This window comes from Sinocyclocheilus rhinocerous, unplaced genomic scaffold (genome assembly GCF_001515625.1).
Source record: "Sinocyclocheilus rhinocerous isolate Xijiao unplaced genomic scaffold, SAMN03320098_v1.1 scaffold1616, whole genome shotgun sequence".
NCBI classification, from domain to species: domain Eukaryota; kingdom Metazoa; phylum Chordata; class Actinopteri; order Cypriniformes; family Cyprinidae; genus Sinocyclocheilus; species Sinocyclocheilus rhinocerous.
This window is the reverse complement of record NW_015645077.1, coordinates 106,025-131,204: the sequence shown is the minus strand read 5'-3', so window position 1 is coordinate 131,204 and position 25,180 is coordinate 106,025. Positions and strand designations below refer to the sequence as shown.

Here is a 25,180-nt window from a genome sequence, read left to right as displayed (position 1 = left end):
CCATTACTCCAGTCTTCAGTGTCACATGATCCTTCAGAAATCATTCTAATATGCTGATTTGCTGCTCAAGAAACATTTATGTTGAAAACAGATTCGATTATTTTTCAGGTTTCTTTGATGAATAGAAAATTCAGAAGAACAGCATTTATCTGAAATAGACAAAAGGTACAATTTTGGCCCTTTTTTTCTGAACTTTAAACACATTTCATTACACCAAATACACAAAATAATGTTCTTTTTAGCAGCATCATATGACCCCTTTAATAGAACCTTTTTTCTGTGTGAAGAACATTTTAAAAATCTTAAGAACTGAAAGGTTCTATAGAACCTTTTGTGTAATGGAAAGGTTCCATGGATGTTAACGGTTCTTCATGGAACCACTGATGCCGTTTTTTAAACTGCAGTTTAGACTTGCTGTCAACACTTGCTGCTCAGCAGAAAAGATTTTGATACTTCGTCAGTCAATCAGAGTTAAGACTAAACTCTTTGAACAGATCAGCACAAAAGATGTTTTCTGTAATTTCACATATTTAGAGAGTAAGAAAAACGCAACAAAACGCTGTTAACACATGGCCTAAAACCGTGGTTGGACCGAAGTCAAGTAAAAGAGAATTTCACCTTACCAAATCTCTGGTTCCTTCGAGGAAAGAGAGCAGACACTCCAGAATATCAGACATCCTGGTTGCCCCGACCAAAATGATTCCAGCCGTTTCCAACCAATCACCATTTGGTGATGCTGCATCATGAAAGACTCAATCCACAGGTACACAAGGCCATCGCTGTGGTAGATCAGCAGAGATTATGCTCCATCTCTCCATTCTACGCATTGCTGCGGTTTCGACAATAAGGTGTACGCATTTCATACTCCGATTTGAATCCAACTGGCTGAACAACGAAAATGCCATTTAAAAGTTTTGCAATGCATGCATTGCTTTGCCATTTTCAAAAGTGGAAAATCCAAACATTTCACTAAACTAGTTTAGAGCAAATGGGAAACTTCATTCATCCTGGCATTAAGCCATTACCTTTCCGTGTGTTTGTGGCTGAGTGAAGCTCAGCTAACATCTACTGTCCTGAAATCAATGATCATTTACCTTCCCAGCACTGGAGTTCTTCATAGAACCGCAAAGCAGATGGACATCCAAAATCCAGCACCACCTTTGTGAGTCCACTGGAGAAAACTGGTGATTTCACTCCATTCAAGAAGAGCAGAAGCACAGAAGAGCTCTCAATACAAATGGCCGATGTGTCATTTCAAATGCTCCGTCATTAGTTTGAACAAATCGCTTCTGGGCTGTTCGACGAGTTTATGGACATTAGTTTATGTGAAGAATAAACTAAACATTTGGTATGTCTACCTTATGTACACATGATTCGCATCAAGTGATACCAAACCAGGCAGACATACAAAATGTATAGTGCCGTGGTACTGGAATTAAGAGCCACTGGTTTAAATGAAGGTTTAACTTAGTGCGAAGAACATTTTAATAATCTGAAGAACTTTTTCAACTATAAATAACCTTTTGCACAATGGAAAGATGTTAAAGGTTCTTCAAGGAACCACAGTTGCCAATAAAGAACTATTTTTGAAAGTTCAGTTTGAACAAAGGTTTATTTTTACTAACAACTTGTTTTTAAACCAAGAGCCTAATGTCTGTGTTAAAACCTGTTTAACGGTTTTGAAAACCACACACCAGACTGAAGTTACCAGTGGAAAACCATTAGGGAACTTTACCACTGGGCACAAGCACTGCTATTATTTGAACTACATTTCTCAGTAGCAAGGTGATAGAGATCATGAAGCTTTACAGTACTGAGGCCTCTAATTGATTAAGGCAAGACACTGCATACTAAACACCTAAAAAACTAAATAAGTGTTAATTACACTTCATCCACTTGAGTCTGCAGGTTTCTATTACGATACATACCGTTTCCTCAAAATGAGATTCTCATGCACCGAGCCAGAAATCTCCACTTCAGTAGCAATTACATACACCAAACTTTACAGCTTCATTTCTATCTATATTCTTAAGGTGTTTACAGAGGGGGTTGTTCATATATCATTCGCCTGACTTTAGACAACATTTGTTTCATATTTTTACCATAGTCACCTGTAGTGTCTTGCCTTAAGAATTTGTTGATTTAAGATTAATACAGTTTAAGAAGTTCTTTCCAATCGTTGTTTTTGCCTAAAAATGTTTGCCCATTTTCTCGGTCTTCTGGACAAAACCAGGACTAGCAAATAATATATTTGTAAACTAATCATTCTTGTATGTCTGTACAATGTATCAGTCAAATCAGTCAGTATAAGTGCGTTTGTGAATCACTGAATCAGGCAGACCATTCACAGACTGAACACGTCAGCGTGGTTCAGGAGTTAACAATAAGATACTTAAGAGCACAGAGATCAAAAACAGCACTGGATGATACGCAAAAATAACGACAGCTGAAACCAATCCTACAAATGCATTCCAACATTTGCCAATAACGAGGGTCTTCATTAGGTTCAATGCAAGCTCATAATGTTATTCGCTACTGATTGCGGTTTGAAAGTTTGACCCTTTTCAGAGGTGTTTTTGACCTTATCTACATGTTCCATCTTGATTTCTTAATTTTCTCAAGACACACACAGATGTGTAAAAAAGTTTCAGATGCACCTTTTCTTGTTCCGTTTCCAAACACACTTGTATACACAAATGACAGCTTTACATATTTCACATTACTAAAAAAAACAAGTATGAAGTAGCTTTAGCTTGTAGTGAAGCTAGAAATGTTTTTTTTTTAGAATTATAATTTTTTTTTTTTAAATGATAATAAATGCATTTGAGTAGGTTGCCACCTTTATTTACAATTACTAATTCACCAGCTGCAAACATTTTACTCTAAATGCAAAAGTCTTAATCTGACAATCTAAAGTTTTTTTTTTTTTTACAGTTAAATAAAACTCAAATAAACCAGTATTAAACTGTCTATGATTGATTCTCCTTGCATTTCCTGAACCCACCTGTTGTCCTCTTTTGCGTTTTCCCAGCAATTGTTCTTCCGCCTTCTGCCTAAATCAGTCAGTGATGCACCAAAATTGTGGTTTTCCTATAAAAGTGACTGCTAAACCTTTGGTTCCTGGCCACCTCTATGAGCTTCAGTGTGTTATGGAGTGCATGCATGTGAGGTGCCAGTGAACGTCATTTAGATACAGCATCGAACAGTAAACCGTTTCTACTGGTCAGACACTTCAGCCATCTGAAGAGAAACACCCCATGTACCAACCCCTGTTGTGCTCACAGCACATATTCTCTTTAAAATAGATTACAATTTAAATCCATCTGATAAAGTTCATTTATTTATAAGGCACTCTCTTTGTGTGTGTTCCATTTTATACAGTAACTAAACAATGGAAATCATACTATTTAGGGCTAATTATATGAGAATGACAGCCGTTTTAATGTTGGCAAGTTATCTGGAGGCAGTTCATTACTGTTATATTTAATACTTTTTGTCAAGAAAACTTGTTTTCGTGTCAAGATCATAAGAAACATAGGCATAAAGGAGAAACAATAATGTACAGTATGTGGAAAATAATGTGTTTTTTTAACTTTAAACCGCATAAACACATTTCATTACACCAAATACACAAAATAATGTTCTTTTTAGCAGCATCATATGACCCCTTTAATATTGTATGTTCTCTTTGGGCTTCCGTATATTATTATTTCCGTTTAGAGCTTGTGGTACCGTACTGCTCGCTGACGCTGTTCTTGTTTCGCAAATAGTCAAATTTGGGTCAAATCTGAAGTTGGCAAATTAAATTTACTAAAAATTGAGTTTTAGATCAAATATAGTCATTTGCATCTGTTCAATTTAAAGGAATAGTTCACCCAAAAATGAAAATTTGCTGAAAATGTCCTCACTCTCAGGCCATCCAAGATAAGTATTTCTTTTCATGGAAAAAGATTTGGTGAAATGTATCATTACATCACCTGCTCACCAACGGATCCTCTGCATCGAATGGGTGCCGTCAGAATGAGAGTCCAAACAGCTGATAACAGCCAATTTGTTTCTTACAAACACGCAGCTTTTCACTTCACAAGATGTTAATTGATGGACTGGAGTGGTGTGGATTACTTGTGGATTATTGTGATGTTTTCATTGCTCTCATTCTGACGGCATCCATTTACTGCAGAGCATCCATTGGTGAGCAAGTGATAGAATGCTACAGTTCTCCAAATAAGTACAAGAAACAAACTCATCTACATCTTGGATGGCCTGAAGGTGAATAAAGTTTCAGCAAATTTTTTTTTGGAGGGGTAACTATTCATTTAAGCAGCAAAGTAACAAAACATTTGTAAGTCATATCAAACAACGATGTATCAAAAGTTTCTTAAAAAGCAACCTAGTCCATCCAAAACATATACGACAGATTTAGAAGAGCCTTTGAGACTGTGTGCAAAACGTCAAACGTCATGGAATGTTCAATATAGACACACATTTAAGCAAAATCAGCTCTACTTCAGAACAGCAGTGACCGTGTTGTGACAAAATTCGTCATTGAAAGCGATGCCACTGAAACACGGAAAGAAAACTAGACAGTCATGACACTAACCTTGTTTTATTTTGTGCTCTATGGCTCTTCACTTGCCAGAAATGATGGCAACCCTGCACCAGTAAAGCGTCAGTGCAAAGCAAAGAACACAGAAACATTGTTTGCCTCCCATATGTCGAAGACGTGAAAAGATGAGAGCAGAAAAATTGACCGAGACACTGAACGCCCTTGAGGAGTTCTGTAGGAAACCCCTCGTATTTTACCTGTGATACCGCTGGTAGTGCAGCTCCGTCTTCCTGTTTTCCTTCAGGTCCTTCCGTTACTGGCACAGCCGGATTGGCCACAAAACTTTTCCACTCTAAAGATCAAATTAAAAAATTATTTTAAAAACAAATGTCACATACATTCATGTCAAGTCCTACGAAAAAGCATGATTAAAGAATGTACTAGAAGCTAAAGAAATATGTGGTGTTTACCTGGTTTGAGTGTTTCAGCGTAAACTACATAGGCAGCTGCATCCTATATAAAATTGAACTATGTAAGAGACCTATCTGAGCCTCATATACAACATTTAAAAATAATATGTGGATAAGCGAACAAAACCATATTGAAATACACATAAAAATGCAATGCATTTTGGGACTGCCTTCTCTACATGTGATGCCTATAATGCTTTATGAACTACCACTCAAAGGTTTGGGGTCAGTAAGATTTTTTTGTTTTTAAAAGTCTCATGCTCACCAACTGCATTCATTTGATACATACAGTAAAATCAGTAATAATGTAAAATATTATTACAATTAAAAATAACTTTTCTAATTGAATACATTTCCAAATGTAATTTATTCCTGTGACCAAAGCTGAATTTTCAGCATCATTACTACAGTCTTCAGTATCACATGATCCTTCAGAAATCATTCTAATATGCAGATTTGCTGCTCAAGAAACATTTATCATTATTAATGTTTTATAACAGTTGTGATGCTATATATTTTTTTAGAAACTGTGATACACTCTCTTTCAGGACTCTTTGATGAATAGAAAGTTCAAGAGACATTTATTTACTTTTGTAACAATATAAATTACTTTACTGTTACTTTATCAATTTAATGCATCCTCTCTGAATAAATAAAAATATTGTGTTGACCCCAAACTTTTTAACAGTGATGTGCATTGATATGATTGATCTATACATACATTGATGGACTCGATCTGTCCAAACTCCTCCATCAGACTCATGATGTCCTGCTGCTGAGTCTTTTTGTCCAGCTGTCCGATCCATAGTGTAGTACTACACACTAAAACAAACAAACAAAAACACTCCTGAACAGCAAATCAGTACAATAACAATAAGATGACACCTAAAACTTATTAGTGCTTAAAAAAGACAGCTACACATTCTTTTTCATGTTTAAAATAATTGTAGTAAGACTTCACTGTAGTAAAACACAATTATAAGATAAGGTGGTGCTCTCACCACTGAGAGTTTCCTTCTTGACAGGCGGAAGTCCTTTCTGTCGCCGCTCTCGCTCTTTCTCCCTGTCTCTCCTCTCCTCAGATCGCGCCTGTGGGGAACGGCCTCGACGCTCTCTGGATCGGGAGCGTGTACGGTGATACCTCGACCGTTCTCGGCGGGAACGTGAACCGGACCGTGATCTTCGTGAGCGTGATGACGATCGTCTCCGTGGAGACCTTGGAAAGACACACCATTCAAAAATTAAACGGCAATCTTTTTAAGAGACTTTAAGTTCAAGACCCTTCGTGAAACACACCTTGATCTCGTCCGTCTGCTGGGTCTACGATCTCTTCCATCATGCACTGAGCGTTCGGTCTCAGCTGAAGCCTGAAATGATGAGTCAAAGACATACTGTAAGCGATTTTAGCCTAACTGATGCGAGTCAGAAAGTCAAAGTTCAGAACGAGTCATTTTAGCATTTACATATGGCCCTATGAATTTCCACGATGCGGAAAATACAGATAATAACAGAATACAGTCATAAAAATGGAATTTACTGTATAACACGGAATGTCACAGAATTTGGCAAATGTTTAATGAATAAAGTATGGCTATACACCTTATCAAATAGCAATAATTAAATTTTAAAAGGTTAATTAAAATGTTAATGTTTTATGGCTTGATTTGATTACCACCAGTTTTGATAATAAATTTGTATTAAATCATAAATACAGAAACACTGAAACTGACAACATAGAAAAACAACAAAAAAAAAAACTTATGGCAAAAATGTCGATAAATTTTCAAATTGTTAAAGTTTCATGAATTCAATTGACCAGACATGCTTAATGATTATTAAACCATTAAAGCGGAATCCTGACATTTAAATAAGAAAAACACTCATAAATTTGTTACATTTTTTATAAACTGTTGTTAAACTGTAAAAGTTTGAGTTTAATTGTATATCCTTTTTGATTACTAAAATGAAACCATTAAAACAGAATAAAAAAAAAAATTTACATTTTTATTTCATTTAAGTTTCAATAAGAGCTCTACTTGGACTGGTGAGGACATTTTGACTTATGAGTAGAGCCCGACCAATATGGGTTTTTTTGGGGGCCGATACCGATATTAGGGAGTAAAAAAAGGCAGATATCGATATATGGCCTGATATTCTTTGTGTATATTATAGTACAGGACACTTTCCCATTCGTGTGTCTAAACTTTTGACTGGTACTATATATAGAATACAGTATATACATAAACAGAATATATATAAACATTTTTTGCAATGATCACTCAAATGTGGTGATCAAACACTTGACAAAGATATGTAATGGAGGAGGGCATTTGACAATTTAACAATAAACTTCATTATCCAAAATGAGTCTGACATCAGTGCACTTAGAAGTTTATTCAACTTTATTTCAATTCAGTCCATTCAACTTTATTCTTTTGAAGTTTTTCACCTCAGAACATTTAATTTCGGTGCATCTCTAATTATTGGCGACATCAGAAATGGATATTACATATATTAGATGCTCTTTTTTTTACATTTTAGCAATTTAAAAATATTTTAAAAGGATTTTTTACACGGCACCCCTGCTCTCAACAGGCGGCACCCCGGTTGGGAAACACTGATGCAACGACACTATACATTGTCATTGCATCTCGTGCGCCACTGATAAGGCTGTCTGACGCACACCTAAAATTCGAATGCAACGTTTTTGCATTCGAATGTGGATTTTTATTTTAAATCAGACGAATACTCGAAATTCACTTTTTTTTTACAGCCCCCAGTGGTCTCATTCGAAAGGGGGCCTCGAGGTGTACACTAGGGCTGCACAATTAATCGAATTTCTAATCGCAATTACAAATATGGATGGCACAATTACGTAATCGTTCAAAGTGGCAATTAATCGTTCAAAGTCCACTTATGTTATTCTGCGTGCTTAAGATGCATTTTTTTCTTTCTACATGTTATCTTAAGGGTTTTTCCCATAATTTTAATTTTAGTTTTAGTATAACATTATAATACCACTCATATTTTTACTTTGTTATAATTTAAAGAAAAAACCAATCCGATGTACAGTATAGTTGACATTTGCGGCTTAATACTATAGAAAAGCACTAAAAGTTTTTCAGTCAGAGTGTTTTCAGCTTGTTTATTTTCATATAAAAATACGCCATTCAGTTGCATTAAACAATGGTATAAACATCATTCAATGTAAATTGTGATAATCGTAATTAATAATCGCAATTACAATTTCAAGGGAATAATCGACAATTGTAATTTTTGTCATAATCTTGCAGCCCTAGTGTACACTCGATTCGGCGTTCGAGAGGGTTCCTCGAGCTGAAGGGATCCCCCGAATGTGGTGCGGATCCGCCGTGCCGTTACAGAAGATGCGCCGGTCATAGCTGATTCAGAATTCAGATTTTCTTTTCTTTCTTTTTTTTAAACTAGCAAATTAGCTGATTCTGATACTGATATTTAAGCAAATTCATTTATTGGCTATTTGCTTTATAACAAACAAACTGGCTTTAAACAAAAATATCTAGCCATTTGAAATTAGAGGCAACCACTGCATTTCAATCACGATCTGCAAGGTAGTTGTTTTTGATTTCATTTAGATTAATTTCAGGATTTAAAACAAAAACAGAATGGTCTGACTTTAGGTGTTATTTATTTATTTGCTACATAAAACATCTGCACGAAACAAAAACAGCAGGTCTGAATGAGACGCACTCTCTGACAGCAGGTGGCGCTTATGAACAGGGTTGCCAGGTTTTCCCAATAAAACTAGTCCAATGCACGTTTTTCGGCGGGGATCTTCCAGTAAAATTCACATTCCAGGGGCTAAATATCACGTTATTTGGGTCGCTTCAACCCGCGGACATGAACAACAACCCGCGGCAACAGTGTTAAAGTAGCCCAATTCCGCGGGAACACCGCGGACTTGGCAACACTGCATATGAACCGACTGCAATATAGCGTTTCCTTGGTTACCGCTGTAAACAACGCAGAGCTGCGCTTTATACGGAGAAGAAAATGCCATTGCCATCGAAACTTTTCTCAAGACAGTTCCCTTTAGTGATACATTAATATAACCCCAGAAATGTAATGCATTTTTGTACTTATTTTACTGTTATTTTCGGGATCGCGATCGACGGGTTGGCGACCACTGCTTTAAAGCGTTTCATCCAGGTCGCCAGTAGCAAACAATGGAGCGCTGGACAAACTACGTAATTACACCATTTACAAGCATTTTATCTGCATTTTGTTTAAAAAAAAATTCATATCGGTGGCATATCGGCGGCATATTGGCCGATACTGATATATCTGCCACATGCTCATATCGGCCGATAAAATAGGCGAAACTATATATCGGTCGGGCTCTACTTATGAGATATGTTAATATCTGGTGAAGTTATAGAGATGACGCCCCATACCTGCTGTAGCTGCTGGGTTGTACTGGGTTGTATGACGCTCTCATCAAAGACTTGAGGAGTGTTATCTGGTATCTGGGTCTGAACTATCACTGGGAACTCATGAGGTGCCACCTGACCCTGGGATGCCACTTGACTCTGCGACACCATCTGACCCTGCATCTGCGTCTGGACAGGAAGAAACCATTTGATTGCATACATTATTTTTGTCATGTCCTTATTCTTTAAGCTCAGTAGGTCAGAGTAAATACCTGGCTAACAATTTGGCTTAGAAGATGAGCTTGCAGGGCTTGCTGTAATTCTGGGGGAAGGTTTCTGTAAAGAATGACAATATTAAATCAATATCTGCAAAAAAAACTAAATGATATTTCACCATATGTGAACAGAAAGAAATGAGTTTATTATGCCCTACATGGTAATGGGAGCAGCAGGAGCTGGTTCAGTCTTTTCCTCCACAGGTTCGGGGTCATCATCATAATCAAATCGATCCAGCAGAGACTGAGTCAAACCAGAAACACAATGTTACAGAATTAATAGCTCCAAACCAAGTGTTCACTCTGTGGTTTCTATATTGCATAAGAACAGGGAGATAGGCTGTTATCTTCCAGATTCCACTCTATTCATTCCCTAACCAGACATTAGTGTTGTCAAAAGTACCGATATCGGTACTGAAATTTGAAAAATGTGACGATACCAGCATTTGCCGTTTGTTATCAGCGGATCCGTTTATGAGCAGATATATTAAGGATCCTCTGATAGATGCAGCTTTCAAATGCTCCCGTGTGTATCTGTGGAAGCGATGATCATTGTAGCCAATCACAGACATATCTGTTGAGCGTGTGAACACAATGGCCAATCAGAGCTGTTTAAGAAGCCGTTCAACAGCACTCAAAATGCTAGTGGGAAATGCTGATATTGTCACATTTTTTAAATTTCAGTACCGACGTCAGTACTTTTGACAACACTACCAGACATATCAATCAGGATGTATGGGTAATGTCAAAATGGTTGTAAAGCATCAATTTGACTGACTGCTTACCTTAGCTAATGATGTTTTCTGCTCAGGGGGCGGGGCAGTGGACTGAGGAAGCCCCGCCCCTCCGGCCTGCTGGAGAGTTTGGAGCAGCTGCTGTAAATGAAACACACATAGCAGATTAAATATCAAAATATAAATATTTCAGTGGCCGCACAAGCAGTGTTATTTTAGTATTATTTAGATTATTATATATTTTCATTAAAAGTTTTGTTTGTTTTAAAATTTTTACATGATTTGTCATTTTTTATTATTATTTTTTTGTATATTTCTGTATAGCTTTAATTTATTTTTGTTTCAGTTTTAATTCTAGAAATTTTAATACTTCAACTTAAATGAAAATTAGAATGTTGCCTTTACAATTAACTGTAATAAGTTTCGTATCTTATATTTCCATTTTATTTTATTTCAAAAAGATAACACTGCACAAGTGAAATTTCAGCCTGCTAATGCAAATTGTAGTACATTTCATGAACACTATGGAGGAAGTCAAGCATCTCTAACAGCTAGACGAGAAAAAAAACAAAAAAATGTGCACTCTATAGGATGCATTTTGAAATAGTTTTTACTCAGAAACTGCTAGTAAATTTCACAAATAATTACAAAGAAACAACAATCCTTTGAATTTAAAAATGACATTTTAAAGTAGTAAGACTGAAACAGTATTTTCTACAACATACTCCAATAATCTTGGATTAATGAATGCATTTTGAAATAGTTTTTACTCAGAAACTGCTAGTAAATTTCACAAATAATTACAAAGAAACAACAATCCTTTGAATTTAAAAATGACATTTTAAAGTAGTAAGACTGAAACAGTATTTTCTACAACATACTCCAATAATCTTGGTTTTATTTACAATTTCTAAAAAGTCATATTTTTTTAGTGTGCCTGGTTGCTCCTTTGCACTCCTACAAAATCTTATGCTCAATAATCTGTAACAGGAATAATCAAGTCTACTTCAGCGCAACCGTTTTTCATAAAGAAAGCTGTATTTGAGTGCAGTGAGTGTCGTTTTACCTCGACGCCCCCTGTGCCCTGGAGGAGCTGGGCGACTGCAGCAAGGGCCACTGGGTTCTGAAGGGTGGGCGGGGCCGCTGCAACAGCTGGTGCCGGCGCCGGCTCTGGCTCTGGCACTGCCATTGGCATGGCTGGAGGCGCTACAAAAAAAGATGAAAACTGCAGTTTAACAGGCTGTTAGTTTGAATAGGATACGGGTTACAGTCAAGTATTATTCACAAGTTCAGGCTCAGTAAGATTTTTTTTTTGTGTTTGAAAGAAATTCAGCAAAAAATGCATTATATTGATCAAATTTGACAGTAAAGACATTTATAATGTTACAAAAGATTTCTATTTCAAATATGCAGTTGTTTTGAACTTTCCATTCAAAGAATCCTAAAAAAAAATAGCAGCACAGCGGTTTTCAACATTGATAAGTGACACTGAAGACTGGAGTAACAATGCTGAATATTCAACTTTTCAGCACAGGAATAAATTACATTTTAAAATATATTACAGCACAAAACAGTTATTTTGAATTATATAAATATTTCACAATATTACAGTTTTTACTGTATTTTTGATCAGATAAATGCAGCCTTGGAGAGAAATCTTACCAACCCCAAACTGTTGAACGGTAGTGTAAATTTAAAGACTTTGACTCAAAAGGTCTGATACAAAACCTAGAGAGTAAAGCATAATGACATAAACCAACATTTAATTCTTTTTCTTATTTACCGGCAGCTGGGATTCCATTCTCCACAACGGGTAGTACAGAGTCTGTGGCCATGTCTAACAGCGGCTGAATGATGTCCATGCTGAACACGTCATTCTTCTGCCACAGATTCAACACACGCAATATCTTCCCCTACATTTCAACAAACAAAACCCACCAATAAAATCCACCAGCACAGAAACATTTCAACGTAATTTCAACTCTAAATTCTGGAGGCAATTATTCAGTACCTTATCGTCAGCGGGGCACTGGAAAAGGTTCTGAAAAGTAAGTGTGAAGTTTTTCAAAAACCTCGGACCGAACACATCTTTGTCTGTGCTGAACTGATGGCGGGACTGTCGGATAATTGAGTCGACCACATACAGACCAGCAACCTTTAGGTCTGGTTTACACTGATGGAAAAAATAAAAACACAGTCAGTCTTTACCTTCCCATAACAACGATCATCAGTACAAGAACGTCAGTATATTGTTTATTACATACCCTCTTGATGAACTTCTCCACGATCTGAACAACGTGCTTGTAAAGCTAACAAAGCAAATCAGAAAAATTCAGTCTATAAACTGTCAATAAACAACTATCAGCATCAACTATTAAAATCAATAAACAGATAACACGAAAACTGGGTTTAAATGAGAATTTTAATTCATTTCTCTTCTACCATATAAAATGAATGGGTGCCGTCAGAATGAGAGTCCAAACAGCTGATAAAAACATCACAATAATCCACACCACTCCAGTCCACCAATTAACATCTTGTGAAGTGAAAAACTGCATGATTGTAATTAACAAATCCATCATAAAGACTTAACTTTAAACAGTCACTTCTGGCCAAAAAACAAGACCATTATCCTTAACAATTCCTCCAGTGAAAAAGTCCATCCCCTGTTGTCCTCTCATATCAAAGCCCACTGACGTATTTGTTTTAGACTGTTTTCACTTGTAAACAGTGCTTGATCTGTGCAGATTTCTCTCCTAATTCAGATGAGACGATTTTGCCACTGGAGAAAGCAACATTATGGATAGAGGTCTTGTATTTTACCCGGAAAACAATGATTTTAAGTTAAAAACTTAACACCTTTTGGCTTCACAAGAGATTAATTGATGGACTGGAGTGGTGTGGGATTACTTGTGGATTATTTTATATCAGCTATTTGGACTCTCATTTCGACGGCACCCATTCACTGCAGAGGATCCATGAGGCTGAGCTAATTTTCAGCAAATTTTCATTTTCGAAAATTAAAATACCATTCCTTTAAGCATTATCAGTATACGTTTGTGCATGTAAAACACATCTTTCAAACTGCAAACTCAAAATAATCTGAACATAAATCAAATCATTCTTCAAATAACTCTTTATAATTTATCAAAATCCTTTCGTTTTCCTATTTCTGTCTTGACTTACCTTGATAGCTTTGATTCCTGCTTTGGTTACAGACATCATTTTGGCTCGAGAGATTGGGGGAGTCATGTCCATCATGGACATCATCTACAGGGAGGAAGCAGGATGAAGAAATGTCCAATTTATCCTCATAAGAAATTACGGTGTAAAGCCCCGTTCACACCAAGAACGATAACTATAAAGATAACGATATTAGCGTCCACACCAGCGAACGATATCGTCTGTTTATTCTAGGCGCACATGCGTCTGCCACTTTAAATTCTCGAGCTCGTTACAGCAGGATGGATTCTGATTGGCTGTCAGTGTTTTATCGTTCATCAGCTGGAAAAAAATCGTTTTGAAAGTGATCACAACGATATCGTTCCTCTGTATCGTTATCGTTGTAGTTGTGGTGTGAACTATGCTATTCTTTAATATTGAGAACGATTTTTAGAACTATATCTTTATCGTTATCTTTATAGTTATCGTGCTTGGTGTGAACGGGCCTTAAGAAAGAACTAAGATCAAAACGACATTCAAAACTTTCAGCTCAGTTACTGCGAACTCAATATAGATAATGTCAAAATTAATAAAACATACATTTAACCTCATAACAAACGGCAGATCTCGGTTTAGAGATCAGGAACGCCTTTAAACCACATGATTAAATCATCAATAGAGTTGATCAGGTATCTGAATCTGTAGGGGGCGCCACTGTAATACTCTCTATATTCACTTCTATTACAACAAACAGGTCAAAACTAGATTAAATCACTTAAAACATTGTGTATCTCTTATATAATCTCTCAATAAACCATAAATGTGCTGTGAGCGCTCAAGCTAATTTATTATTAGGCGTAGTTTGACAGCACGAATAGGCGGAAGGTCACTAAACAAACTAACTTAATTCATACTCATATCACATCTGTTGAACTATATATCGGGTTTTATTTGAGTTTAAAACATTAAACTGCAAAAATCTATGACATTGATCCATCAGTGAACAACAAACACACACAAAACACGGATTGTTTTGGTGTGGCATGGCGCGCTCGGCTAACGATAAGGGGGTAAACGGCAAATAAAACGCGAATTCTCACCTCCCCGTTAAAGGCGTTCACCGCTTCCATGTCCATGAGCGTTATTAACTCAATATGTTATTAGATATATTCTCCTGGACCCAAATAAACATGTGTGAACTGGATTTTCGCGACGAGGCCGCATGAGATCGACGCTCAGAAACTCAACACAACCTTCCGCGAACGTTGAGGTGTGATGAGCGCGCGGGGAGAGAGCGCCGCGCCGCGGAGCGGAGGACAACTGCAGCGACACTCGTAATGTGCTTTAAAGAAGTCTCTTCTGCTCATCATGCCTGCATTTATTTGATCAGAAATACAGAAAAACAGTGATAATGTGAAATATTATTGCAATTTAAAAGAATGGTTTTCTATTTTAATATACTTTAAAATATAATGTATTCCTGTGATGCGCAGCTGAATTTTCAGCATCATTACTCCAGTCTTCAGTGTCACATGACCCTTCAGAAATCATTCTGATATGCTGATTTATTATTAATATTGGAAACAGTTTGGCTGCTTAATATATATTTTTTGAACCTGTGATACTTTTTTCAGGATTATTTGATGAATACATTTAAAAAGAACAGCATTTATTTAAAATAGAAATCTTTTGTAACAATATACACTACCGTTCAAAAGTTTGGGGTCAGTATTTTTTTCTTTCTTTCTTTTTTGTTTTGAAATAAATGCTTTTATTCAGCATAACACATCCTTGCTGAATAAAAGCATTTCTTGTGATAGTAAAGTGATAATAAATACTTATATTGTTGGAAAAGATTTCTATTTTAAATAAATGCTGTTCTTTTTAAATTTATTCGTCAAATAATCCTGAAAAAATAAAAGATTTCTATTTTAAATAAATGCTGTTCTTTTTAAATTTATTCGTCAAATAATCCTGAAAAAATAAAAGATTTCTATTTTAAATAAATGCTGTTCTTTTTAAATTTATTCGTCAAATAATCCTGAAAAAATAAAAGATTTCTATTTTAAATAAATGCTGTTCTTTTTAAATTTATTCGTCAAATAATCCTGAAAAAATAAAAGATTTCTATTTTAAATAAATGCTGTTCTTTTTAAATTTATTCGTCAAATAATCCTGAAAAAATAAAAGATTTCTATTTTAAATAAATGCTGTTCTTTTTAAATTTATTCGTCAAATAATCCTGAAAAAAGAAAAGATTTCTATTTTAAATAAATGCTGTTCTTTTTAACTCTATTCATCAAATAATCCTGAAAAAAGTATCACAGTTTCCAAAAAAAATATTAAGCAGCAAAACTGTTTCCAGCATTGATAATAAATCAGCATATTAGACTGATTTCTGAAGGATCATGTGACACTGAAGACTGGAGTAATGATGATGAAAAATCAGCTTTGCATCACAGAAATAAAATATATTTTAAAATATATTAAAATAGAAAACCGTTATTTTAAATGGTAATAATGTTTTACAATATTGCTGTTTTTTCTGCATTTGTGGTCAAATAAATGCAGCCCATGATGAACAGAAGAGACTTCTTTAAAACACGTTAAAACTCTTACTGATCCCAAAGTGTATGTATGTATGCATTTATTTATTTAAACTCAGAAATCTGGCAGTATCCCCCTCCCGAATATTTTTGTAAATAAATAAATATATAAATAAATATCCCCAAAAATGTCCGTCATATAAAATAAACACGAATTCAAATTTTTAAAGAATCTCTTCAAAATTTAAGGGGATAAGTATGCCATGTCAACGTAAATATTCAAGTTTCCGGTTGGGACTTTTATTTTTTAAATATAGGCCTTTTCCGTGCTGTTCTATGTGGGCTTTTATTTTGAAATGTAGTGTTCCGGTGACGCTCGACCAGACCCCGCTGATCAGCTGCGACCATGCCGACAGTCAGCGTGAAGAGAGATCTGCTATTTGAAGCTCTGGGACAAAAATACAGTAAGTGTTTCACATTTATGTGTTTTACAGGGTGAGCGGGTTCACGAGTGTGTTTTTAGCAGGGAAAATGTGCTCAGTGTGATTGAGTCTGCATCTGTGGAAGTCATGGAGGAATGTCTTAATAAACAAATTAACATTTTATAGATCACATATCCTACTGGCCCATCTCATCATTACTGAACGAATTCATTTCGAGACTCAAAACGAATTTAAATGACATTTCTCCGGTGTGTCGCAGCGATTGCATCAGATTCCGAATATTCCGAGATTTGACCGAATTCAGGGAATATTTTGTCTTATATTTAATATATGTAATTTTTTTTAGTCTGGTGCTGCTTGAATACTGTAGTGCTTTATGTCTTGTAATCTAGCGTTAGTTTTTATTCTTCATTCATTTGAAAAGCTGATATGTCAAATTGGATGCCCATTGATGACGCAATCATAATGCGACTCAGAATTTCATGCTTTATTTAAATTTTTATATTTAAATATTATATTTTTTCTATCCACATTTTAGCTGATGAAGAATTTGATGAACTATGTTTCGAGTTTGGCCTCGAGCTGGACGAAATCGTAAGTTATATGAAACTTTATTTGTTTACAATCTGTCTTTTTTAAAGAGTTTTATTAAAGAGTTATTAGAGTTTTACCTTCTATGTAATTATATATATATATATATATATATACAAACAGACATATATTAATTATAATTATAGAAGTTTGTGTGTATGTATATATGTGTTAAAGGGGTCATATGATGCGATTTCAATTTTTCCTTTCTCTTTGGTATATATACACACACACACACATATATATATATATATATATATATATGTGTGTATGTGAGTTATATAATAAAATATATCATTACAGAAATGTTATTTTCCAAAACTGATGTTAGGGCATCTGATTAACCCATGATTTTGTCTGTCTCTCCGTGTCTAGACATCAGAGAAGGACATTATAAGCCGTGAACAGGGAGATGAGAAGGCAGAAGGGGCGTCTGATGTTGTGCTGTATAAGATCGACGTGCCAGCTAACCGCTATGATCTCCTGTGTCTGGAGGGTCTCGTCAGGGGTCTGCAGGTCTTCAAGGAGAAGTAAGACTCAGTGTTTGTGGTTCTGCTGTTTGTGGTTCAGTGTTATGGTCTTTATATGGCTGGTTTTGTTGTGTTTGTAGGTTGGAAGCTCCTCGGTACAAGCGTGTGAGTCCGGCGGACGGAGGAGAGCCTCAGCGGCTGGTCATAACCGACGAGGTTCATATCAGAGTCGTATTTCAGCTTAGAGGTTTAATTATATTGATTTCTTAAGAGCTCAAGTACAGTGAGAAACCATCAGCCATAGTGAAGAATGGAGGGAGATCATTAAAATTAATGTAATGGCTGCGGTGCTGATATTAGATAATATTACGTGTTTATCTAGACGGCGTCTGTGAGGCCGCACGCTGTAGCAGCTGTACTGCGCAACATCACCTTCACTCAGGAACGATACGAGAGCTTCATTGAGCTGCAGGAGAAGCTGCACCAGAACATCTGCAGGTGAGTCAACACTCGCTGGTTTGTTATGAGAAGTTGCACTGCAAATTCTGATGTTTTATCACTCTGTTCTGCTTCCATCAGGAAAAGGACCCTGGTTGCCATAGGAACTCATGATTTGGACACCATCTCCGGTCCGTTCACTTACACAGCCAAACCGCCCGGCGATATCCGCTTCAAACCGCTCAATCAGAGCAAAGAGTACACCGCCACTGAGCTCATGAGTCTCTATAAGGTGAGATTTGATTGGTTGTTCTGGCCAGATCAGGTTTGTTATCGTTAACTAAAACCATAAAAAAATTTTTTTATATATATATATTTTTTTTATTATTTTTTTTTTTTTATCTAATTGCCGGAGCAACATTTCTCATTTTTTTTAGTTCAAATTCAAATTTGGAAAAACTTAATAGGAAAACTATGTAGACATAAAAATGATAATAATTAAAAAAAAAAAAGTTAAAAACACAAATTAATTGCAAAATTAAAAAAGAAAATATTTGTACAAATCTTATTCAAAATATTACATACATAATATGTATGTAATGTATGATGTATTAATGTATTAAATACATAAATACATTAATGGGGTCATGAACTGCCTTTTTTATTATTTTGTACTGTTCTCTGAGGGCCACTTATAATGTTATCAAGATTTTTACATAAAAAAAACTCATATGTATGTGTGTATATATATATATATATATATATATATGGCACAGCATCGTCTTTTAAATTCAATCTTTCTGAAAATCCTGAGTCTAATTATGCTTTGTTGGTAAACAAATCCACTGTAAAAGGAAGTGAACAAAGAACCAATTCTTACTGACGTGATCTGGATCTTCATTAAAAATAAACTTCATCCACTCTTTCCTAATGTTGGGATCAGAAGGAAGGCGATGCAAAGACTGTTTTTCCCACAGCTTGGCACTGCACAGCGTCTTGTCTTCTGAGCATCTTTATCGTTTGGTTTCTGTGTAGACCTGCGTTTGCCTCTCGTTAATTACACTACATGTGTGAATCAGTGGGCGGGGCTAAACAGGCAGTGATGCAGAAGCAGGCGTTGATCATCTTCTGCGGAGGCGGAGTTTAGCCACACTATTACGTCATAAAGTGGCTCATTCCACAAGCTATCATTTTTAGCAGATCGGCTTCAATATAAGCAGTATTTAGACTAAAGAGAAAGTTTTGAGTTCTGAAACTTACAAGATGTTTTTAAAGTACAATGAGCTCTTATATGTCAAAAGATCAAGGGAATTTAGATTTCTCAGTTCATGACCCCTTTAATACATTAGTAGCTTGTTTGTCGATGCATTTGTCAAATCTTGTTTCTTTTAGAGATTTTTCCCTCGGACTGCATCATTTAACAAGTTTAAACAAATGTAATCAATCTTAATGTTAATAAGTTGTTTTATGAATATTTAATGTCATGTAGACTGACGGTCATCTGAGACACTACCTCCACATCATCGAGAATGAACCTCTCTACCCCATCATATACGACAGTAATGGAATCGTCCTGTCTATGCCTCCAGTCATCAACGGTGAGTTAAATACACACATATGCATTCACAGGCACACAGATAGTCCATTTCATTCAATTCATCTTTAAGCTTTGTGATTTTGTTGTTCAGTTTTCTGTACATAGATCTGTTCATTGAAACACTGTTAGTCTAAAGTTTTGTATTTCTCTCTCTCTCAGGGGACCACAGCAAAATCTCATTAAACACAAAGAACATTTTCATTGAGTGCACGGCCACAGACCTCACAAAGGTAAACCGCTTTACCGTTATACTAATATTATTACTGTTTTGTAATAATACAATATACACACTACAGTTCAAACGTTTGGAGTCTGTAAGATTTTTTATTTTTTTTAAAGAAATGAATACTTTTTCAGAAAGGATGCATTAAATCATAAGTGACAGTAAAGATATTTATAATGTTTCAAATGACTTCTATTTCAAATGAATGCGGTTGTTTTGAACTTTCAATTTATCAAACAATCCTGAAGAGTAACTAAGAACTGCAGCATGCTTTTAAACATGAAAAGTGTTTTCTGTGTGTGTTTGCAGGCGAAGACCACGCTGGACATGGTAGTGACCATGTTTAGTGAATACTGTGAGGAACCGTTCACGTGAGTATCGCACGACACACTCTATATTGTTTTATAGCGTCTCCAGTTTTCATTTACCCCTTCAACATGTTGTTCAGTACTGAGATGTTTATTGTTGATGTGTCTGTCTCTTTATTCAGGGTTGAGGAGGCAGAGGTTGTTTATCCTGACGGCAGATTGTGTGTGTATCCTGTATGTATTCAGTTTTCAACTTGTTTGTAATTACACTCATTTTCTGAACTAACCACACAACTGCATTGAAATTAAAGGGAAAGTACACCCAAAAATGAAAATTCTGTCATCATTTACTTACTTATGAGGGTGAGTAAATGATGACAGAATGGTCTTTTTTTTTTTTTTAACCCACACAAATATATTTTTGTGCTACAGATGTTGTTGACAGAGATACAGGACTAAATATTAAATCCAGATTAAAATGAATAAAATATTGTTCTTTGCTGACTGTCGACTTTGAAATCAGGAGCTGGCGTACAGGACGGAGACGCTGTCTGGGGACTTCATCAACAAAAGAGTTGGGATCAAGTGAGCACATTATAAATATTTCATTTGATCTCTTTAGAGCAGGGGTGTCCAAACTCGGTCCTGGAGGGCCGGTGTCCAGAAGAGTTTAGCTCCAACCCCAATTAAACACACCTGAACCAGCTAATCAAGCTCTTACTAGGCATACTAGAAACTTAAAGGCAGGTGTGTTGAGGCAAGTTGGAGCTAAACTCTGCAGGACACCGGCCCTCCAGGACCGAGTTTGGGCACCTCTGCTTTAGAGCTTTAACTTCTTCTTTTTTTCCCCTCTGCTTCAGTCAGTAGATTGAACCCTGATCACACTCTGTGTTGTCTCTCAGCGAATCGGCAGAAAGCATCGCTCAGCTGCTGACCCGGATGTGTTTGAGGTCAGAGGTCAGCGGTGAGGGCGATCTGATCCAGGTTGAGATCCCGCCCACGCGCGCTGATGTCATCCACGCCTGTGACATCATGGAGGACGCCGCCATAGCATACGGCTTCAACAACATCTTCAGGAGCACGCCGCGCACGTACATATATATATATATATATATATATATTCATGCATCAATAGAAAAGACTAAAAGGTCGATTTTGAAATTTAAGAACCCATATCAGTTCATCAAAACAAAGATTATTGATATTGTCAACCCAGCCCTGTTTGCTTTGATTGGGCAACGCCCTCATTAATATGCATCTGGTCTTAACTGCATACTAAAAAACATACTGTAATGTTTTTTTTTTTTTATACCATTTATAACAACAACATTTTTGTGTGACTGTGTATTTATAACTCCACGTTGTCATAGCAACCTGACAGATTCAACAAGTCACTTTTGAAAATGATTATAAAACAATAAATCTTGAGTTTGTGAGTCATTTTGACTGAATCATTTCAATTCGTGATTAAATCGAAGTAGCAGCAGATGTTTCATTCTGTGTTGTGACGTACATCTAAGTGTAATGGATTATTGAATAATAATTTAAAAAAAAAATGTAATCCAGGAACTTGGTTATGACATTTTGATTAAAAGTTACAAGGTAAAAAAAAATGCATGGATGAATCGTTCAAAAAAATAGATCAATAACATGCACTTAGAAAATAGATAATAAATAGAAGAACCCCTCATAAAAGTCTGATTAAATGACAACATTGGTTGCACTGTATATTTGACACAAGAACAATGTAACAAAGACGTGTTGTCTATTTTTTGCATTATTTTCGTATTATTATCGTATTTTCCATGATGTGACTGCTTTAAAATGGTCTTTTCCTCTCTCTGCAGTGCTCCGAAGAAGATATCGCAGATAAACTCAGGAAAAACATCGCAGAAACCAGAGCAGTCCACATCTCCAACCCAAAGACCGCAGAGTTTCAGGTACCCACAGAAGATCTGTTTGGCATTTCTCACATCTGTCCACTAGTGGGTGCTTTCACAAGATGAAATCAGTTGGTAGTGAAGTCTAACTAACTAAACCGTACTTTCCTGTAGGTGGCACGCACCTGTCTTCTTCCCGGACTCCTAAAGACTCTCGCTGCCAACAGGAAGATGCCCCTTCCTCTCAAACTGTTCGAGATTTCAGACGTCGTCCTGAAGGATGAAACAAAAGGTGTGTTTGATGTCCTCATGCTAATATGCTAATAATTATGCAGTCACTGAACTTCATCTGTCTGGCAGACGTAGGAGCCCGTAACAACAGGCGTCTCTGTGCCGTTTACTACAACAAGAGCCCGGGATTTGAAGTCATCCATGGACTTCTGGACCGGGTCATGCAGCTGCTGGACGTCAAACCAGGCCGTAACCAAGGATACCACATCCAGGCGGCAGAGGGTGAGTCATAAATGTTAAAAGTCGACATGGTGTCCTTCTTGTGATCGCTTTGTGCACCTGTTTTATGAGCTCTCTGAGTCATATTCAAAGATTTATTTAAGTGGTTAATATTTAATAGCGTTTATGTGCGTGAAGTAGGTCAGCAAAATCAAAATAGGAGGTGTTATGGTGGGACTTTTTTTATTACTGGATTATGTAGATTTTTTATTACGTTTCTGTTCTTGTTTTCCTCATTTTATTTCCACCTGATGGACGGAAGAAGCTATTTAAAGTCTAATGAAATAAAAATTGACCCCGAAATTAGATTTCTTTATTCATGTTTCTGGTCTTATTGTGAATGATTCATCAGTGCATTTTCAGTGTTGTTATTATTAACTAAAATGAAACTATTAAAAATAAATTTATTTAATTTAAAAAAGGTAAACTGAAATAAAATATAATATAGAAGAAATAATAATATATAATAAAATAATTGTAATAAATTATATGTATATTATATTATATTTACTAAAATTAATAAAATAATGATCTTTAAAAAAAAAGCATCATATGACCCCTTTAAAATTAAAAATCTAAAATTAAGTTAATTCAAAATATTAAAAAATACTATAATAGTATATAATAAATGCTAAAATAACACTGTGCATGTTATTATAAAGAATTAGATATTTAATCAATTTTATTTTCATTATATTTCTTACAGACTCCACCTTCTTCCCTGGCCGCTGTGCTGAGATCTTTTCATGTGGCAAAAGCATCGGACACCTCGGGGTCCTTCACCCTGATGTCATCAGTCGTTTTGAGCTGACCATGCCCTGCTCCGCCATCGATATCGACATCGAACCCTTCCTGTGATGTCATAATGCAAATACCCTTAGCCACACCCCTCCGCTTTGGGCTCCTCCCAGCCACTCATTACTGTCACATCTGTCTTTTGGAAAATGAGTAATAGCCACAACAGCATGTGTTACTGTATGTTCAGGATATAAATCAATGTTTTAATAAAACTCGACTTGTCCACTGCTAGTATGTTATTCATATATTAAACATCATGGCTGTATGTTTGTGTCCAGCACATTTTACAACACAGAAACAAATAAATACGGATGAATACAACAAAAAAGTCTAGATTTGTTTTTGTTTTTTTAGTGGATTTGATGTATATCAAGCAATTTCATCTAATGTGACATACTGTACTTTATCTAAAGCTAACTTAATATTCTATCTGTAATTATTTTTTTAAATCAAGGCGATCTTTGATGTTGAGAAGATGAGAGAGTTGGGCTCCACCTGGGGCCTGTACCATGAAGCCGGATTAGCTGGCTAGTCAGGTAAGTTTCAGTTTAGTTTGCACCAATCCTGGGTTTTAGGTACCATGAAAGTGGCTTGGCGTTTAGCAGCGTTCATCGCCATAGTAACTTCTGCTCCATCGCTAACCTGCTCCGGGGAACAAATAAATACGGATGAATACAACAAAAAAGTCTAGATTTGTTTTTGTTTTTTTAGTGGATTTGATGTATATCAAGCAATTTCATCTAATGTGACATACTGTACTTTATCTAAAGCTAACTTAATATTCTATCTGTAATTATTTTTTTAAATCAAGGCGATCTTTGATGTTGAGAAGATGAGAGAGTTGGGCTCCACCTGGGGCCTGTACCATGAAGCCGGATTAGCTGGCTAGTCAGGTAAGTTTCAGTTTAGTTTGCACCAATCCTGGGTTTTACGTACCATGAAAGTGGCTTGACTTTTAGCAGTGTTCATCGCCATAGTAACTTCTGCTCCATCGCTAACCTGCTCCGGGGCAGGTTATGTAGTTTAGAGATCGCAAACTGAAATTTGACCAATCAGCTTCAAGAATCTCTGCTGCAATAAAGCCACTCCCCCAATTTCTCTTGCTCCAAATTAAAGAGCACTACATAGTAAAACATTTTTAAAGATAAAATCATCTGGCTTTTAGTGATGATTATTTATTATAATTATATGATTTATATATTTATTATAGCCTTAATTCATTACACAAGCCATATTAAAATAATAATGATTAATCTTTTATTTTAAATGAACATAAATATATACAGATAATATAGAATATAAATAAGCATGAGCAGTTTAGTTGAATAATAATGATTAATCTTTTATTTTAAATGAATATAAATATATACAGATAATATAGAATATAAATAAGCTTTAGAATTAATGGATAAAGCTGTAAACATGACTACATTTGAGTTTAGATTTTTGAGCCTCTTTCTACCTATATATATTATCAACTATATAAACTAACTTCACAAGTTTCACTTGCACTCACATGGCAAGATGTTTTCTTTTAGTTGTCCTCTTTCACTGACAGCTCTTTCCACCTTGCTGTGTAAATGTATTTAAATTAATATTTTTCAATCTTTTAATCTATGGCAGTGAATTGCGAGATGTGAATCACAGTTTAAGGGCATGTGATTGGCTGTTCATTACTGATGTCACGCTTGCTTCATTAACTCAGGATCAAAGCCTGAGTTGACAGAGAAAGTTGATGGTCAGCATCATGGTACCAACAAAGCCAGATTGGATTGGTTTG

At 35.8% G+C, this 25,180-nt stretch overlaps 2 protein-coding genes across 2 annotated transcripts in view; one reads left to right on the top strand and one right to left on the bottom strand.

Moving 5' to 3' along the window:
* LOC107705626 (splicing factor, arginine/serine-rich 15-like) overlaps window positions 1–14,866 on the bottom strand; it is a 27,667-nt gene extending 12,801 nt beyond the window's left edge. The window contains exons 1-15 of the mRNA XM_016509017.1: window positions 14,697–14,866; window positions 13,621–13,704; window positions 12,699–12,743; window positions 12,446–12,607; window positions 12,218–12,347; window positions 11,501–11,640; window positions 10,486–10,575; window positions 9,859–9,944; window positions 9,698–9,761; window positions 9,450–9,614; window positions 6,313–6,383; window positions 6,018–6,232; window positions 5,738–5,838; window positions 5,017–5,059; window positions 4,804–4,898 (exon numbers count right to left, since the gene is read on the bottom strand). Coding sequence (XP_016364503.1) covers window positions 4,804–4,898; window positions 5,017–5,059; window positions 5,738–5,838; window positions 6,018–6,232; window positions 6,313–6,383; window positions 9,450–9,614; window positions 9,698–9,761; window positions 9,859–9,944; window positions 10,486–10,575; window positions 11,501–11,640; window positions 12,218–12,347; window positions 12,446–12,607; window positions 12,699–12,743; window positions 13,621–13,704; window positions 14,697–14,732 — 1,527 coding nt within the window. The 5' untranslated portion in view covers window positions 14,733–14,866. The remainder of the gene's footprint in view (window positions 1–4,803; window positions 4,899–5,016; window positions 5,060–5,737; window positions 5,839–6,017; window positions 6,233–6,312; window positions 6,384–9,449; window positions 9,615–9,697; window positions 9,762–9,858; window positions 9,945–10,485; window positions 10,576–11,500; window positions 11,641–12,217; window positions 12,348–12,445; window positions 12,608–12,698; window positions 12,744–13,620; window positions 13,705–14,696) is intronic.
* A 1,633-nt stretch (window positions 14,867–16,499) lies between these two features.
* On the top strand, window positions 16,500–23,721 carry LOC107705639 (phenylalanine--tRNA ligase beta subunit-like). The gene is made up of 16 exons (XM_016509029.1): window positions 16,500–16,606; window positions 17,124–17,179; window positions 17,552–17,706; window positions 17,787–17,862; window positions 18,029–18,144; window positions 18,226–18,376; window positions 19,574–19,682; window positions 19,841–19,911; window positions 20,214–20,275; window positions 20,395–20,446; window positions 20,736–20,797; window positions 21,115–21,418; window positions 22,060–22,152; window positions 22,267–22,384; window positions 22,453–22,605; window positions 23,309–23,721. The coding sequence occupies exons 1-16, from the start codon at window positions 16,549–16,551 to the stop codon at window positions 23,458–23,460; spliced, it is 1,788 nt and encodes a 595-aa protein (XP_016364515.1). The 5' UTR covers window positions 16,500–16,548; the 3' UTR covers window positions 23,461–23,721.
* The last annotated feature ends 1,459 nt before the right edge of the window (window positions 23,722–25,180 follow it).